This window comes from Lissotriton helveticus, chromosome 11 (assembly GCF_964261635.1).
Source record: "Lissotriton helveticus chromosome 11, aLisHel1.1, whole genome shotgun sequence".
NCBI lineage: Eukaryota > Metazoa > Chordata > Amphibia > Caudata > Salamandridae > Lissotriton > Lissotriton helveticus.
In genome coordinates this window covers 12,831,043-12,848,549 of record NC_136072.1, presented here as the reverse complement: position 1 = coordinate 12,848,549, position 17,507 = coordinate 12,831,043, and the positions used below count along the sequence as shown (strand labels likewise).

Genomic DNA, 17,507 nt, shown 5'->3' with positions numbered 1-17,507 from the left:
GGGCAAGTACAGACAGGAGCCCCTCATCAATGGTATAAAAGTTGAGGCCTATAGAGATACAGGGGCTAGCATCACTATGGTGACTGAGAGTCTAGTCCCCTCAAGGCAACTTTTACCTGGTGCCACATACCAGGTGACCAATATTGATGGAGTACAGAGAGATCATCCCATGGCAGTGGTCAATCTCAGCTGGGGAGGTGTCACTGGCCACAAGAGAGTGGCAGTGTCACCAAACTTGCCTGTAGATTGCCTACTGGGGAATGATTTAGAGCTCTCAGCCTGGGCTGAAGTTGAGCAAGAAACCCATTCTAAAATGGTAAACACCCATGGTAAGGTTAGTGGGGCAGTGATAGCCACAGCCCCAGTCCAAGATGTCCTCCCTGAACAGGTCAGGAGGGTTGTGCCAGTCACAACCCAATCTCAGACAACTTCCTTCCCAGAACAGGTTGTCAAGGCTGTGATGGTCACAGCCCACACCCAAACTGAGCCCCCTCCTGAAAAGGTTGGGAGAGTTGTGATGGCCACAGCTCAAACTCAGACAGATGATAGTGTTGTGAAGCCTGAAACTATGGATCACTCCACTCAGACAGAGAGCATTGAGGAGGAAGAGAAATCTCCCTCCCACCAGACTTTAGGAAAGGGTCAGCCTCCTCAGGGAACTGATCTGACCCCTTGTGAAGAAACTGCCACAGAGGTAGTCAGGCCTAGCCTGGCAGAACCCCTGATGTCAGTGGACCCTTCCAAGGTGGGACCCAGTCTGGAGCAGGTAACCTGCCCCTCTCTACCCTGCCTCAGTCAGCCCAGGGCTGTAGAGGTCAGGGAGGCCAGTGTTGGACCCCAAAGGGCCCCCTGTCCAAAAGAATTCCCCAATCAGCAGATTAAGGGCACTGAAGCTAGTAGTCCTAGCCAAGTGAAAATAAAACACACTCCTGAGGGATCCCCCTTAAAATTAGTTAGGGACCTCCCACAGATGGACACTGTTGGGCACAGCCAAACTTGGGACCTGAGGGCCCCAGACCTGACCTGTCCCTCCAGTAAGCCAAACAGAGGGACCCAACCTCCAGCTGTAGGTAGCCAGAGGTTGACCCTGAGAGCCCAAAACAACTCAGTCTTGGAAAGAAAGGCCTCTATGGTGGAAAATGATTGGAGGAAGCTGAGCCCAAAATTAGTGGAGCCTCACTTCAGTACTCCATTTCAGCACCAGCCTTTTTCTTTGACAAAACACACCACAGGTAGAGATTCCCTATGGTGGAGACCCTCAGATACCCTTAGGGTGAGGGATTGCCTAGTGGACCATGAGATAGGGGGTAACCATGCCAGTGCTGGTACTTCCTTATATGGCCACTCAGGCAATATAGGCTTACCTGGCAAGGCTAGCCTTATCTCCTTTCGTTTGGGGGGGGGTTATGTAGGAAGGTAGATCCCTGACTATGGTTGCCCCCAACTTTTTGCCTGGTGTTTTGCTGGTTTTCTGACTTAGTTGACCTGGGGCCCTGCTATTCAGGACCCCAGGCCTACTGCTCTCTCTGTAAAATGGATTCCATGTACCTTAGGTACATATCTAAATTGGATACTGAGTCACCTTATCAGTCCCTGTACAGTGTACCTTAGGTACCCAGGGCATAGGTTTACCCAGGGCCTACCAGGGGCTGCAGCATGTATTATGCCACCCCTGGCTGGCCATCCAAATCTGACACAACTGGCTGCTTGACAGCTGGGGCAAGGTGGTGTAATCACCCTTTGCTTTAGATATAGTATACCTATATCTAACCCTAAAATGGACACACAGATCTCCTATCAGTCACTCCTATGGCAGGCCTTAACAATCCTGAAGGCAGAGTGCTTGGAATCGTGTGAGATGGTGCTCTGGCATGAGCTGAGCCTGTCTGCGGCTTTCGGGATCCATCCCTTAGCCGTTTCCATGATATCGCATACAATATACTCTTAAGTGCATTATAATCCTCGCGGTTATATGCCAACTCTGGTATCGCTTTATCAAAACATGTCGAGTAAGGTGTCATACGAATTGGAATACTAACCCCTCGCCAATTCTGGCGACGGGGTTAGCATTCCACCCTTCTAGAGGGACACGACATGTATGTAACCCCTAACCCCGGTTAAAGTCAGACAGAGCCTTAGCATCCACAAAATGGATGCTGCCACCGAGACACAAGTCTGCCCTCCTGCTGCTGGGAGTCCTCCCAGAGCAGGAGATAAGGACAAAGGGTTTCCTGCCAGGGGCGGTGCCAGCACCGTCCCAGACAGGATTTTGTGTATTGTAGGTAGGCAGGGCTTCAGAGGAAGGTGACTGCACGTGGCACCCTGGTGCTCACTGTGCATAGGCTGGCTTAAACCAGTTCCAGGGACACTCCAGACCCTGTGCTGGGGAAAAGCCCGCCAAGGAAGTGGGTGTAACCACCCCCCTCCTGGTCCCACCCCTAGGGCAGGACTTAGTCGCGTGCCAGCCCCCTTTTTCAAGATAAAGGTAGAGACTGGCCCCCTTCCAAATCAGATCATCTTTGGAATTAAGATACCACTTTCCACGAAAGGACTTCACGATTTCTTCCTCAAGATTCTCCCTTGTGGCTAAGGAGTAGTCACCCTGCATCCGCAGGCACCATCTAAGAACACTGCGGTCTGCTGCACGTCCTTCCTCCGGAATCCGACTGCCCAGCTCGACGAGACCCGGCTTCCCTGGCACCTCTGACCTCTACCCACCTCTACAGCACAGCTGAGAACCGTGGGTGCGACGAGACCTCGAGGGACCGGCCATCGCCAAGACTGCACGACTTCTGCACAACAAGCCCACCGAGTAATTTCCTGGTGAGTGCTTTGGGGTCCGAGAAGCCCCCACCCTGAGCAGCTCCAGCACCGAAGAGCAGCCCCCCAGCATCTCCACGATCGGCGTGGGGCCCTTCTGCTTTCTGCTGCTCACCGCGTTGTTTGGCTACTAGCCCGCTGGCTTGTGGCCTTCCGAACGACGCCCGACGACAACACTGCTGCTGGTCTGGTTGCTCCAGACTGGCCCTTGCTTCCCTCCATCGGAGAAGTACCCTGGACCCTCCTGGTCCGGCTAAGACGCCATTTTAGGTCCACCACGTGGGCCTTGCATTTGCCAAGACTTGTTGCCCAATCCTGGGTCCAGCGACGTCGACAGCAAGAACCTTCGTGGGACAGCTCGCACCTCCATCCTGGTCGCCGACAACGCCTCCTGGTCCGAGAGACTGCAGAGCCCAGCAGCGCCCACTCACCTGACTGCGGTGACTTCGCCCGGTGCCATCCTGGTGCCCACTCCATCACTGGCTAGTGATTCAAGAACTTGGTCCCCTCTGCTTTCAGGTTTCCTTCTTCCTTGATCCAGGCTTGGATCCATCGAACTTTCCTTCACTGGTCGCCTGCCAGCAACTTCCTTCTTCCAGGCTCCTGGTCCGGCAACGAGATTCCCGACGTCTTTTCAGACCTATGCAGCTGCAGCCCCTGGGCTAGCAACCAATCATCAATAAGGGTTGTTTGGACTGATATATAGTGATCACTAGAATAGTGAACACTGCACATCAGGCCAACTTCTCACACTGACAGTAAATTTTCTTGCCTACTTAAGGTCACTAAGATGAGTCAGAATGTGGTTGAATTGGAAAATGGTTCTGTGTGGTCAGCTATCAGAAAGAAGAAGAAAACCTTTAAAATGAGTTTTCTTGCACTTTTCTTTTCTGTCAGTTTCTTTATGTATGTACATATTTTACGCTTTACACTAATGGATTGGGTCAAGCCTTGGTGGATCAGTGCCAGGACCTGCGGAAAATTGATAATCCCCCTATACCGGCCCTTCTGTATGTGGATGATGCTGTACTGATGGCTCGAACGCAACTGGGGCTTCAAAGGGTGCTGACAAGTTTCACAATGCATGTGCAAAATCTGGGTCTTAGAGTCAATATTTTAAAAACTTTTATTATGAAGTGTGGGAGAGGCAGCACAAAATGCATATATATATATATATATATATATTGTATTATATATATATATATATATATATATATATATATATATATATATATATAACAATAAGATTGATTTTACCAGGACATTCCCTTACTTAGGTATTATCTTTGACCAAAAGCGGATATGGGCCCAAACAGTTAAAGCTTAGAAGCTATTATTCTTGAAAGCCATGGCTGCGCTAGCAAACTTTGCTAGGAAACGGTGGCATAGGATTTGGACCTCTACAAAATCCAATTTTAACAAGGACAATATAAAGGATAGTCTCAAGCTTCAACTGGCCTTTAATATCCCATGGCTAAAATATATTATAGATTTTTATGAATGACCTTGGGGACCCAGAATATTATGAAGACCATGGTTCCATAATTTCAGTTACCAGATGAGATTTTAAAAGAAACTATATGACACTTATATTGACAAATAGATTTTCTGTAGAAATATTGAGACCAACGGTGCAGTCCAACCTAATGACATTGACCACTTACGGTATCCAGCCGTACTTTAAAAACACTCTAGGTGGACATGACTCGCTTTAGACTTGGGATTTTCTATTGATTAATACTTTTTCTCACTATAAATGATTGGTCTGAAACATTTGCCCATGTGATGATTAGCAATTGACAATGCATGTGTTATTTTGTAAATTTTATGAAATAAAAAGAAGGAAGGTTTTTTTTACCAATATTAAGGTAACTTGATTTAAGACAATGTCATCCTGCAGTTTTACTATTTCAATGTTTAGATGATGAACATTTTATGAGGTCGATAGTATCCTTTTATAAAAATGTTATCAAATGTAGAAAAACGTTTAATATGAAAATTATGAACATGCGCAAACAAAGTCGTAGTAGACTTTTTAACTCCATATCAATAAATATATTTTAGTAATGATTCTCAATATTGCCGCTGACTATGAAAATATTACGTGATTTTACTGTATATGCTTTTATGAATTTCTTGTAAGAAATCAAATAAAGCTTTATTAATTGATTGATAGTATGTACATATTTATTTCGAATCGGTATTGCCAAGATATTTTAGAATGTAGTTGAGTTAAATGTTTCTGTTATTTTATTGTCTACTTTTTACTTTCTTTGTTGTTTTTCCCTTGTAAGGGGTAAATATGTAGAGATGATGATGTAATCTGGAGCATGGAATGGATGAGTAGAACCAAGGATGGAATGATGGGCTATGTAAAATGACCAGGACTGAATAGGGAGCTGCAGTGTGTGCAGCTGGATTTTCTGGGCACATTTGTTTACAATAAACCCACTTGAAGAATAAATTGGCTGGTGTTATTCTTACACTTTCTGGACCTTGCAGAAGTGTTTTGTTTTAATTCACAATTCGACACACACCGGAAGCAATGATTTATTGAACAATTGAGGACTGGAGAGAGTGTCCATCATTATATGGACAGAGATGGCTACCCTAGTTGTGGTAAATTGAAAGTTCAAGGAGCTAGGTGTATAAAATTGGTTGGATTTATTAAAGCTTAGTTTCAGGTTAAGTTCATTAGTAGAAGACAGATATATGGAATAACCCCACCAGGAGCGACCTCCCTGCCGCTCAGCCTGCCTGCCTTCAACTGACACTCCACACACAAGCCAGGCACCACTCATTCCATGAGGTCATCAGGCATTCTAACTCTCACACCAGCTGAGCAGCAGGGAAGACACAGCTAGAGCAAGTAAATACATAATCAATTATAACACTAGTGTATCTCTCTGCTCTCATCTCCAAAAAATATTGTCACTATTTCATCTTTAGTAGAGTGACAAATTGAATACCAATCAGTGTGACAGTTTTCATTTACAGTGCAATGGGTAAACATCGACCTTTACCACGCCGCCATTACAATGCAAGTCATTACTCCGACTTGCGCTGGATGGCGCTCCTGGTTAAGGAATATTGTGATTTTCTATTCCAACACCTTCCCTACTGTTACGTGGGCTGGAGTTGGAATAGAAAATCATAATAATCCTCAATCCGCGCCCTCCAACGCAAGACGTAACGACTTGTGTTGTAAAATCCACGATGTAAAGTAACGCAATCAAAATGATCGCGCTGTACTATCGTACATCGGTGCAGCAGCAAAAATATATACAAGCCATTACATTAAAAACTGGACATAATTCTGTAAATTCCTGAATCAAATATAACAAATCACACCAGAGTTGTTGTTTACCTATGGATATTTGTTGCATTATACCATGGTTGCTGTAGAACTGATACATAGCCAAGGATCTGTATGGCAAAGGCAAAGAGCATGTGCAGACATATCGACACAACAAAAGGGGGTGACATCAGTCTGTTCATTGGTCTGTATGGAGATAACTTTGGGTTGGCACCACTCAGACTTACTGAAAGAAAAGTAACATGCGTGAATGAACTACACTTTGATCCAAAAAAATCCACTGTCACAGCAATTGCTTCTTAATATTATCCCAATTTAAACAAGCTTTGGCATGTAAAAGATTGTTGCCCTTTCACTTTCTGACTAGGTATGAGAAAAAAAATATTTTTTTATTAAAGAGACGAAAAATTGCATATTGAATTATTAGCGTTGTGATACAGCACACGTGATCATGATGTGACACTGCACACGTATAAAAACCATTGTGTCTATTTACATGCAACACACAGTGATAAACCCAACATTCATAAAATTTGACACAAACCTAAACACAGTGAAAGATTGGCTATCCCCAATTAGCATATTTAAATTTTGAGTGAGACCACAGTAAAACTATGCAGAAATGCACCTATGGCATAAAAGGTTAATAATAAATGTGGGCAGCAGTGTAGATGGACACCATCCACATGCGTGATTTTAAAATCATTACATCAAGCCTCCACTGCAGCCCTGAACTGCTGTGAACTAAGTTGCAGCAGAGTTGCATTAAAGGAAGCTACTTTCTAACATGATTAAAGGACTACATATAAAGCTAAGTCATCTATACATATACATACATACATATATAGCTTATGTTGAATATATGTATTGTCAAGTATCTACAGCAATAGGATACACATCTTTTATTTGTCTTTATTACTCTATGGTAGTCCTTTTGTATAGTAAAAACCCACTTGTCAATAAAAGTAATCAATTACATAAATCGGGTAAGGAAATAGTTACAGTAATAATCAGCAGGTTGTTTCAATTTTGAAAGACAATGTATTCAGTGTAATGTAATTCCAAATTCTAATACTGTGGCAACAATGGAGGCAACAATGGATTTTTACATTAAGTTCTGGTAACGCTCTTCCTTCCCTAGTAGCAGTAATTAGCTCTTTAAAGAAGTGTGGAATACCATTCCTGAGAGAAAAACAAATGCTTCTCTTACTGCTGGAATTCTACTGATAGTTACCAGAGAATACGGGAGAGGAAACATCAAATGTTATCAAAATGACTAGAAGGTGGCCTAAATATTTGGCATGCAAATAGTAAAATGGATCCCACTCACAAGTCCTTAATGGTAGTCAGTTGTCAGTCACATAGTCTCCATCCTCGAAAAGAGGGGGCCTAGATGAAGAAATAGCTGGGGCTGGCTTTCAAAGAGAGATCACTCATTTGAATAATACCGAAAGACCACCAGGCAAGGTTTCCCCAACAAATGTAAGTGCAGCAAATCAATGCTAGTTTAGCAATTCATAACTTTGTTAGTATTAGATTAAGAGTTATCACCAATCGAGGGCTAAAGCCCTCTTGGTATGGACTAGAGGAGATGGGTACCGCCAGCACCTCAAAACACAATTGAACTTGTAAGAAGAATATAAGAGTCAAAACCAGTCATTGTGTATGCTCTGGAAAGGACTAGTTAATTCTTCTTTCTCTGGTACATAACATTTGGAAATGTTGCTAATTCTCAAACCAGTTATTCTTGAAAAAGGAAGGGCATCTGTGAGGAAGAACTAGCAAACCCACTGGCCCTGGGAACTGTCCTGGGCACCCTTGCAGGACAATGTGTTTGAGCCTCCTGCCCACTGAGGAATGTGGACTCTTACGCTAGATGGTTTCCTCACCTGTCAGTTAATCTTAGGAATGAAGTGGAAGAAATATCCAACATATGAAAAAATTGGTACTTCTGAATGGAGCCGAAAGCAAGTTCAAAGTACTCTAATTTCACTTTGTGTTTGTACAAGAGTCCCCTCATAAGAGTGCAGGGAACACTGGAAGTATTTTAGACTGCCAGCTTGAGAGTTAATGGACCCTGCCATTGTGGTATACCATATATTCAGGGTTGATAAATCAAATGCTGCTAGTGGGCCTGCGCACTTATGGCCCACTCGACTTAAGGAGTCCCTTCAAAACATACCCCAGGCCTCCCACTTTAGCCTGTATGCAGAGTTACACTACTAATTCGACTTGGCGAAATAAACCCTTTACCAGGCCTAAAACATCCTTTTTATTACATATAACTCCCTCCGAAATTAGGCCAAAAACAGTCTATAGGGAAGGGTGCATTGTATTTAAAAGGTTGGATGTGCACTTTTAAGTTTTACAAGTCATGGTATAGAAAAACACACAAACTAATTTTTCACTAACGTAAGGCTTACCTCTCCCATAGGATAACATTGGGATCCCTCATATTTAACTCACAGCCCGACCCGACGTTGTCCGGGAATGAAATAGAATGTCTGCAATGCTTTCAATTTGCAAGGCAATTTATTTTTAAAACTTACTCTGAATCGCCCCATCACCGGGCTCAGGCCCCACGTTTTTAAAAAAAAACTTACTCTGAATCGCCTCATCACCCGGCTCAGGCCCCGTGACTCAGAATCGCCTCATCACCCGGTTCAGCCCCCGCCGAAGAATGCGTCCACTGTGAAGCCATGTCCTCAATGCAATATGGGAACGTTTGTGTCTGCTGCAGACGCGAACGTGATTGTGCGCTCCACCTGACACTCCGCTCCAGCCGACGGCAATTAGACGCCCCACATCATGTCAACGTGCAACGCCCACAACAATGGTAAATGCAACGCCCACTTCTATTGCGACAACGCCCACTCGTATTGGGACGGCTCGGCTCCATCCGACGAAAATTACACGCCCCACATCGCGTCAACGGCCAACGCCCACAACAATGGTAAATGCAACGCCCCCTCTTAGTCCCACCAGGCCGCGCCCATCGTTCTATGCACACGCCCATGCACATGCCCAAATGGTGAATGCAACTCCCCCTCGTATCAGGACGGCAGTCCCAGCATGCAGAACACACTGCTCTATGCACACGCCCATGCACACGTCCATGGCTTTCCAGCAGAACGCCCACGCCCACAATGGACTACTTTTCCCCGAATGTTCTTTCCCCCTTATAATGTATATGGTGGCCAGCTGAATAGCCTATGTCCATCTGCTGCAACTGTCCTTTCCAACGCTGTATTGGGTGTTGTGATTGGTGCTGTGGTTCCTGAGATTACCCGCCTTAAAGGTTTGGGCTATCTCTTTATTATATTAGTATAGATAAGAGGTACTTTTGTTTGGGGTCAGGTAGAATTACCGTCTTTGGAATTGTAATTTAAAATCCTCTTTACTTGTAAAGTTGGGTTTCAAGTCACAATTATGAAAATGTCACTTTTAAAAAAAAATGTTTTTTTCTTGTGCTAACCATCTGGTGCCTGCAGCCTGTTTTCTGGGTCTCATGACTAGGTTTATTTGGTAGTTGGCATTTGTGTATCCTTCCCAGACAGCAACATAATATAGGGGCTGGGCGTTGGCATGATGAGGGGTGGGGGAAATTTTACACAGCAAAACTTAAACTTCAAAAATTTTGTTTCAGCTCACACAGAAAGAACTTCAATCTAGCTTATTGTGCCCCTAGACATCCTGGGAACATGGTAGGAAGGCAAGAGATTCAAACACTTCAATGGGAAGAAAACTCCAGAATTTTCTTCCACTTCAGTGCTGGCACCAGGTATCAAAATAGGACCCTTATACCCACCCCTCAGTTCACCTCTGGACATTCCAAAAGGCTCTCAGAGAACGACCTTGCTATCTGGCCTGTCATGTACTGCAGTGGTTTGCCTTGCTTCACCACAAGGAATGCTATGTGGCGTGCAGTCTGCCCATGCCCTCAGAGGACGGCCCTGCCACCTGAGACCTAGTGATCTGCTTTCCTGTTTGAATCTAAGTCATCCAGAGGGATTCCAAGAGCTAGCTGACTGGCCTGCTGATCAGAACTTAGGCACAGAAATGGCTTCAACCATCTTGAGCCCACACCTAGACCCAGCCTGAGTGAGTCCTGATACATCAAGCGGTGCCTTTCCAGTCCTGGACCCATAGAAGTGGTGATAAAGGAGCCCAGATAGCCCAAATCTTGGAGGTTTTCTGCTAAAAGAGAGACCTGAAAACCAAGAGGAGGCTTGAGAGGTACTTGCTGTCCACCCAAGCCGCATTGTTGGTAGGTCTTATTTTGCGGCAGCTTCTGCTACATTTTTGTCTGCAGCAGTAAAACCTGTTAAATGGTTCCTTGCAGAAAGGGTATTCGCCCTCCTCGAGCCCTTGTTGGATACAGCCTGCAGCTTCGTCTCGCTGGAGACTTTTATATTCCGTAAAAGAGACTAAGTCAGAGTGTACAAACTTCAATGTGACTTCTTCGAGTGGCTCCCTGATGATGATGCCTCCTCCTGGGATGCCACAAGCTGCCTTGCCCTGCTGAAATTTACCTTCTCAGACATTTTACATAAAACTTCTTTGTTTATCCGAAGAGTGTTCATCGCAGTCTGCCATAACTTTCAACTTTGACCCTGCCTAAACCGACTAGATGTCAGTGTTTGGTGTTTTCATCATTTAGATGCTACTTTTTACTTTATACCTTACTAATTCATAACGCTGGTTCTACTGATTTTTTTTTGTCATTTCGGTGTCAATTAATTTATTTAAATGTGATCTCTGTTTCTAAATTCTTATGTGATTTTTCTTGTCTGGAGTTTTCAGTTTATTACTTTCTAAGTGCTGCAGAAATCCTTTACTCCATGTCTCTAAATTGCGCCAGACTGTTTTTGTACCAATCTACCAGAGGGTAAATTTAGTGAGTTTTGTGGTTCACCCTGCCAAAGATTGTGGTTATTGCTTGAGTAGGATTTCACCCACACAAACAACAACCTACAGTGGAAGAGAGTCCATATCTTTGGGGCAGCTCCGGAGAAGGCTCTGTGACAAGTTTTCTTTTTGCTGAGGATGAGTGGTTTCAAGAGGAAAGTATTCTTAATGCTCTTGTGCCACAAGATAGCTCAAGTTGTTGCGCAAGGTACCTGGGAGTACTGAAGTGAAGGGCTTTGTGCGCCAGAACAGCAATCTTTAACTGAATTTGTGCTTCGTAGGGAAACCATTTGAGAGATTGTAGGACTGGTAATATGTGCTCATTTCATTTGTTGCCTGTAACCAGTCTAGCCGCTGTGTTCAGTGATGCCCTTAGTTGTGCCAGGGTGTATTTGAGAAGGCCACAGAGTGTAGCGCTGATGCAGTCAAGCTTCGGCAAGGCAAGCGCTTGGACCATCTGCTTGAAATCATTTTGTGAAAGGAAAGGTTTGATATTTCTAAGTGCCCTCATCAATTGATTTGCTCCCTTACACACCCTGCTGATATGATTTTTCATATTTAGGTGCTTGTCCATGGTGACTCAGAGCGATTTGGCTGAGTCTATGATGAGAGGAGTGCAGTTGAAGGCAGTGAGGTGACTCATCCACATGTCTAGCTTGGGGATGTGGTTGGGATGGGAGATGAGCAGGAATTCCATTTTGGAAATGTAGAGCAGGTGATGGTTCTCAATTAATCCGTTTTGAGTAGACGTTCGGGTAGTGTTGAGTGAGATGATGTTTTCCAGGGAAGAGATTTTCAAATAGAGTTGCGTATCGTCTGCATACATATGGAAGAGAATGTTAGTGGAGTTTAATGAGTTAGCTAAAGCTTCCAAGAACTGGTTGAAGAGGATTGGAGATAGGGAGGACCCTTGGGGAACCCCCATGAGAACCCTAGAGGGCTGGGACAGAGAGTGATTTACCTTGACTCTTGAGATCTGTGGTGAAGGAAGGACAAGAATCATTGTAGCACCGGATCAGAGAAGCCCATCCTATTTTTCAAAATGGCAAAGAGGTTGTCAACATTAACCGTGTCGAATTTGGAGGAAAGTTCAAGGAGGATCAGGAGGCCACATTTGTTTTGGTCAAGCATTTTTTAAATGTCATCCATAACGTGAGTGAGAGCCAGTTCGGTGCTGTGCCCCTTTCGAAAGCCAGATTGATGCTGTCAAGAAGTTGGTAATTCTCTATGTGAGCAGAAAGTTGAGATTGTACGCATTTTTCTATGAGTTCCGCTAGGGTGGGGATGTTGGAGATAGGGCGGAAGTTTTTGAGATCAGCTTTTTCTGCGTTCATTTATTTTAGAATAGGAGATACCTGGGCTCCTTTTTGGCAATCAGGGATGGTGCCTTGTGAAAGAGAAGCATTTACAATCCTTGTCCAGGAGGGGATGAGTACATTCTTGATTTTTTTTAATATAGCCGGGGGCAACGGGTCACTGAAGTGGTTGGATGGGTTGATATTCTGAAGGATCTTGTTGATGTCTGTTTCACTGAATGAGGTAAAGGTGCCCTATGAAGCATTGTTTTTGTTGATCAGGCTGGTAGATCTGTGCGTTTCTAAGAGGTCAAGGGGTGAAATGGCCCTGGCAGAAGGTAGTAGGGCCTTCTTAGAGACAAGATCAATGGATACAAGCCTAACTTTCTCAGTTAAGAAAGCAGCAAGCTCGTCGCTAGAGGGTGGGTTGCCACGTGGGTCAGAGTGGTTTGGACCTACGACTGATTGCTGTTTGACCAATTCAAAAAGTATCTTGGGGCAGTTTGCCACTTGATCCAGTTGGTGTCTGAAGTAGTCAGCCTTAGCGATCTTAATTTGTTTGTTGTAGAGGCTCCAAGCCTCTCTAAGGAGATTTAGTTGGTCCAGGGAGGGATTGGATCACCAGGAACATTCAACTGCCCTAAGGTTGCGGCATTCCGTGTTTAAGTTGTCATTATACCAGGGTTTGGATATTTTTGTTGTGGCATTTTTTTGTTGGATTGAAGCAATGGCATCCATGATGTTGGAGATGGTCGAATTGTAGGAGTCGGTGAGTGACTGCACCTCAACCAAGTCAGCTTGGGAGGTGAGGGCCGATTTACAATGGGCAGCAAGTTCATCAGAGTTTATTGTTCTGAGATCCCTTTTCCATTTCTTTACTTTAATTGGCTGAGCCTTCCTCATCGACACTTCCCTGTTAATATAAAAGATTAACACATGTAGATGCATGTGCATGTGTGTGGACATGTGAATGCACTTGTTTCCAAGAGTGTATGTCCATCTGAGCTGATGCATGTAGATATAATTGTGTGTTTGTGTGTGTGTGTGTGCGCATGTGTTTGTTTTTGTGTGAGTGTAGGAATTTAGGGCTGTGAGTGTGTTTGTGTGGCCGGATACCAAATATACTACCATTTGGAGACACCACAATTGACATCTCCTTTACAATTGGCCTCTGGTGTCTCAGTCTCGGCCAGTAGCCTGGTTCTTTGTGAGGCCATTGAGCAGATCAATATTGAAATACTGTAACCAGTTGCATATTTTCAAATGTATTTGCTGATGTGTAATACACAGGTTTGGGAAATTCCATGCACACAAAAGTGGAATGTGGCTGCCACAAACTGCATTTTTGAATATCAGGCAATAAGAATATATCACAATTCATTTTGAACAGAGTGTAGAATCGTACTTGTTAAGCACACAAATATTTGGATCGCCACATCAATAATGAGGTACTGGCAACTTCCAAGGTTTCCAAAGTGCTGTAGTAATGGAAGAAAACCAGTAGAGAAAAAGAAAAAAAACATTTTAATATTGTGAATATTAATGCACTTATAATTAGCTCATTGTGCATCAAGAGAAGATATATTGTGCAATTTAATTAATAACTTCAGATTTTCAGGTTCAATGAGTATATATGAGAAGCCCACAAATATGACATCACTCTAATGATTCAGTCTAGAGATTAAACAATACAGCTGTGCACTTGGATGCTAAATTCAAAAAAGATTGTTTTGTGAGCATTTGTGCACAGCTGTGTTGGGTGACAGAATTCAAAAGCAGGACAAGACAGTGGAGGTAAATGAGAAGATCTCAGCTGCAGGACCTCATCAACAGCTGACCAGTGAGTGATGGGGACTGCTGATCACATGCACTGTTGATCAATGTTAACACATACACATGATGGATGAGCAGAATAATACACGCAACTGGATTCTTACGATGGCACAGTCATGCAACAACATGGAAGCAGCACATACAGATGTGCTCTCTGACTTTCTTAAATGCCAACCTTCATCTCCCTGGCTTCAGCATTTGATAATTTTCTCCTACAGAATACAGCACTCTTTTTGTGGTGGAAGTTGTGGGCATGGGTGTTGTTCTTGTTTATGTCATGTTTATACATTTACATATTAACGGCTTTACGAAGTGAGAACACCAATGATAACTTAGATACAAATGTTGCTTGACTTCTTCCAATGCACACTCAGTTATCTACTAGGGCTACTAGGGCCATGGACTCCAGATATGAACCACAACAATGGACCCAGGTAGAGACCAACAGGAAGCTGCTCCTGATCTCAAACAGTTATGCTTCTCCGGTGTTTGGGGGGAACCTGGAGGATCCAGTCCGCCTCTGATCTCAGTTGAGTGCCATTTTTCTAGCAATGCATTTCTTAGACCGTACATGATACAACATTAATAAAGGACAAAAAGTGCATAGAGAGGGAGAAAAAAGCAAAGCACACTTACTCTCGGACCACTTCTTTGGCAAGTTGGAGCAAGTATGCTGCATCTTAGCATCTTGGCTTTAGAAATAATCCACATAAATGGGCTAAATGGAAGGAGTTTGGTTTCTGGGATATTGTTAGGCTCGCTAGCATTCTCATAGTACTGGAAGCTATGTGCAGTGTTAACATAAGGTGTGTTTTAATTACACCTTCTTTGCTCAATAAGGATGTTTATAAGGATGTCAACCATCAGCTTGTTGATCCTGTTGAGCTTGCCTTCAATAGCTGTGATGGTAAACTACTCTAGGATTCTATAGCTTCATCATGGACATTCGACCGTCTCCCAGGCTGTGCTCACAGTGCCAGCTCTAATGCATCAAGTGCTTTCATTATGAGGTTCTTTCTCAGGTCCTTGAGCTTCCAACTCTCCTTCTCACCAGGCATACCTGCCTCAAATAATGTCATTGTCAAGTCAGGTTCTCCGCTAGGTCCTATGTCCTCTGAGGCTTCAATTTCCAGGTTCATCGTAAGGCCCTCTTGCCTCTAGGTTTCCAATTCTCATATGCCCACAGCTTCCATACTTGTGTTTCTGCAGCCGTTAAGGCTTCCATGCCTAGATTCTTCTCCGAGTCTTGTAGTCATCAAAGCCTCCATTTGCATGCTTTCGTTAGGTTCTCTTGTCTTTGAGGCTTTCGTTCCAAAGCTTTGTCAATGTCCAATTGCCTCCAAGGTTACATAAGTCCTTGGACTATCCGCAATATATCTCTATTTCTAAGTTAATGGTCAACTCTTACCTGGGGTTATACAGTACATTTAATGAGTGCTAAAATTGAACTTTCAGCTTTCAAAAAGATCCTTCCTCCTCAGCTAAATGTAAACACCATTATTCTGGTTTGTTTCCATTAGAATCTTGGCAGAGTTCACTGAGCCTTTCATTCTTCCGAGAGCAATATAGTGTGCGTTGGTTAAGATGACAATTTCCACTATAAGTACCAAGAGAACATTCTGTTTGCTATGATTACTGTGAATCTTAAGAAGTAATGGTTTTAGGAAATAAACATGGTATTATTCAAGCCATATGATTGTCCCCTGCTTTGTGGCATTTTCTAGATTGTCAAATGTATTACACGGTCCACATTGAGCTGCCTTACAGCTCTCGTTGCCTGGAGTACAGTGACTGCTGATGTAAATCTGCACATGAATGAGTATGTTTCTTGCAGCTAAGGAAAAGCCTGTGCATGGGCCATGTGTGTCCTCCCTTTCTCACATGCATGTTGAAGCAATACATCTGTTTAATCATCTTTTTCTGACATCACATTTTTCCAACACATTGTTTTCTATGTGACAAAGAAGGTATCAGAAGTGTCACAATTTTATATGGTGAATATTCATGAACCTTTTCCGGCAAATTATGCAACATTAATCAGAATCAGTGACAAAGGTCATCAGCAAATATGTAGTGAATAAAACACAAGTGCAGAGTGTAGAATGTCCCTAAATGGTGCCAGTGTGGGGTCCTGGATACCATGGAGAAGGGCATTACCACTAGACAGATGCAAGAGTCGGAGCATTTGAATATCAGTTTTGACGTTGCGTTCTAGAAGAAAGGGTTTCACTTTCTTTAGAAGAGAAAACTGGTTCTGAGCTGTCCTTGGTCTTTAGAACAGTGCTTCTTGAGGGTGAGGTTTTGGCCTGGGCAGAGTACACAGAGTTCTACTCCACAGAATCCCGTAAAGTGACAGAAAAACTCTGCAGCGCTCCGCAAAGTTCCACCAGCTGCTCGTACTGATTTTAAGCACCGGGAGTTTGTCCCGTGCTGTAAAGTAAGCGTGAACAGCACTCTGGGCCTGATTCACAGAACTAACTTAAGACAAAATCCTAAACGTACTACTTTTGGTATTCACAGAAGTTAGGATTTTGTCTTAAGTTTGTCTTAAGACAAACTTAAGACAAACTTAAGACAAACTTAAGACAAAATCCTAACTTCTGTGAATACCGAAAGTAGTAAGTTTAGGATTTTGTCTTAAGTTAGTTCTGTGAATCGGGCCCTCTGTGTCACAACAGAGGGTACTGCTGCTTTTTGCTGCTCAAGTAAAAATTCTACTTTATTGGCAGCTTCCTCAAAGTGTGCAGCAGATTTCTCAAGGCGAGTTCTCGCAACCTGCCACGAACGCCTGGGTCTGAGAAATCTCACTAAGACCTCTTGCCAACTTACCGTGCAAGAGAGAAAAACTCCGCTCCACGTCGCTTCACAGAGTTCTGATGAACTGCGCACTCCGCATGGAGCACGGAGTGGGCAAAGCTCTGCACACTCCGCCGGGGAATCGGAATTCTTCGCCCACCTCTAGTGAGGTTGATCATCGAGGGTGAATTCAATTGACTTGTCATTCTCTGAAAGTTGGGGCTTGAAGCTGTCAAAGTTCATGTCACAGAGCCAGGTTTGTGCTGTTCCTTGTTTTTTGTTCTTTGCAATTAACAGGTATTCTGTCTTGGTATGGGTTAGCTTCAGGTGCATGCCGGACAGCCAAGCCTGGAACTTGTGCAGGTAGTGTTTGAGGCATTGGATGTTTGAAGCAGAGGCGACTTTCAAGAAGAGTTGAATACAATCTGCAGTGTAGGTAAAGCACTATCTGAGTGTGTTTCTCACACTGCAATCATTATACCTAATCAGCCATCTCCAAGTGATACCCTCCCATCTTCAAATATTCTCATGTGCAAACT

The 17,507-nt window shown here is 43.8% G+C and overlaps 1 protein-coding gene across 3 annotated transcripts in view; it reads right to left on the bottom strand.

Moving 5' to 3' along the window:
• Positions 1-17,507, bottom strand: part of LOC144791850 (putative cation-transporting ATPase 13A4) — a 395,602-nt gene that overhangs the window by 18,188 nt on the left and 359,907 nt on the right. For 2 of the 3 annotated variants that reach the window (XM_078666633.1, XM_078666634.1), the window contains 2 exons: positions 13,745-13,817; positions 6,188-6,362 (listed from right to left, as the gene is read on the bottom strand). In XM_078666633.1, the coding sequence (XP_078522759.1) occupies positions 6,188-6,362; positions 13,745-13,817 (248 nt within the window). The remainder of the gene's footprint in view (positions 1-6,187; positions 6,363-13,744; positions 13,818-17,507) is intronic. The other variant, XR_013602482.1, reaches the window with a different exon arrangement.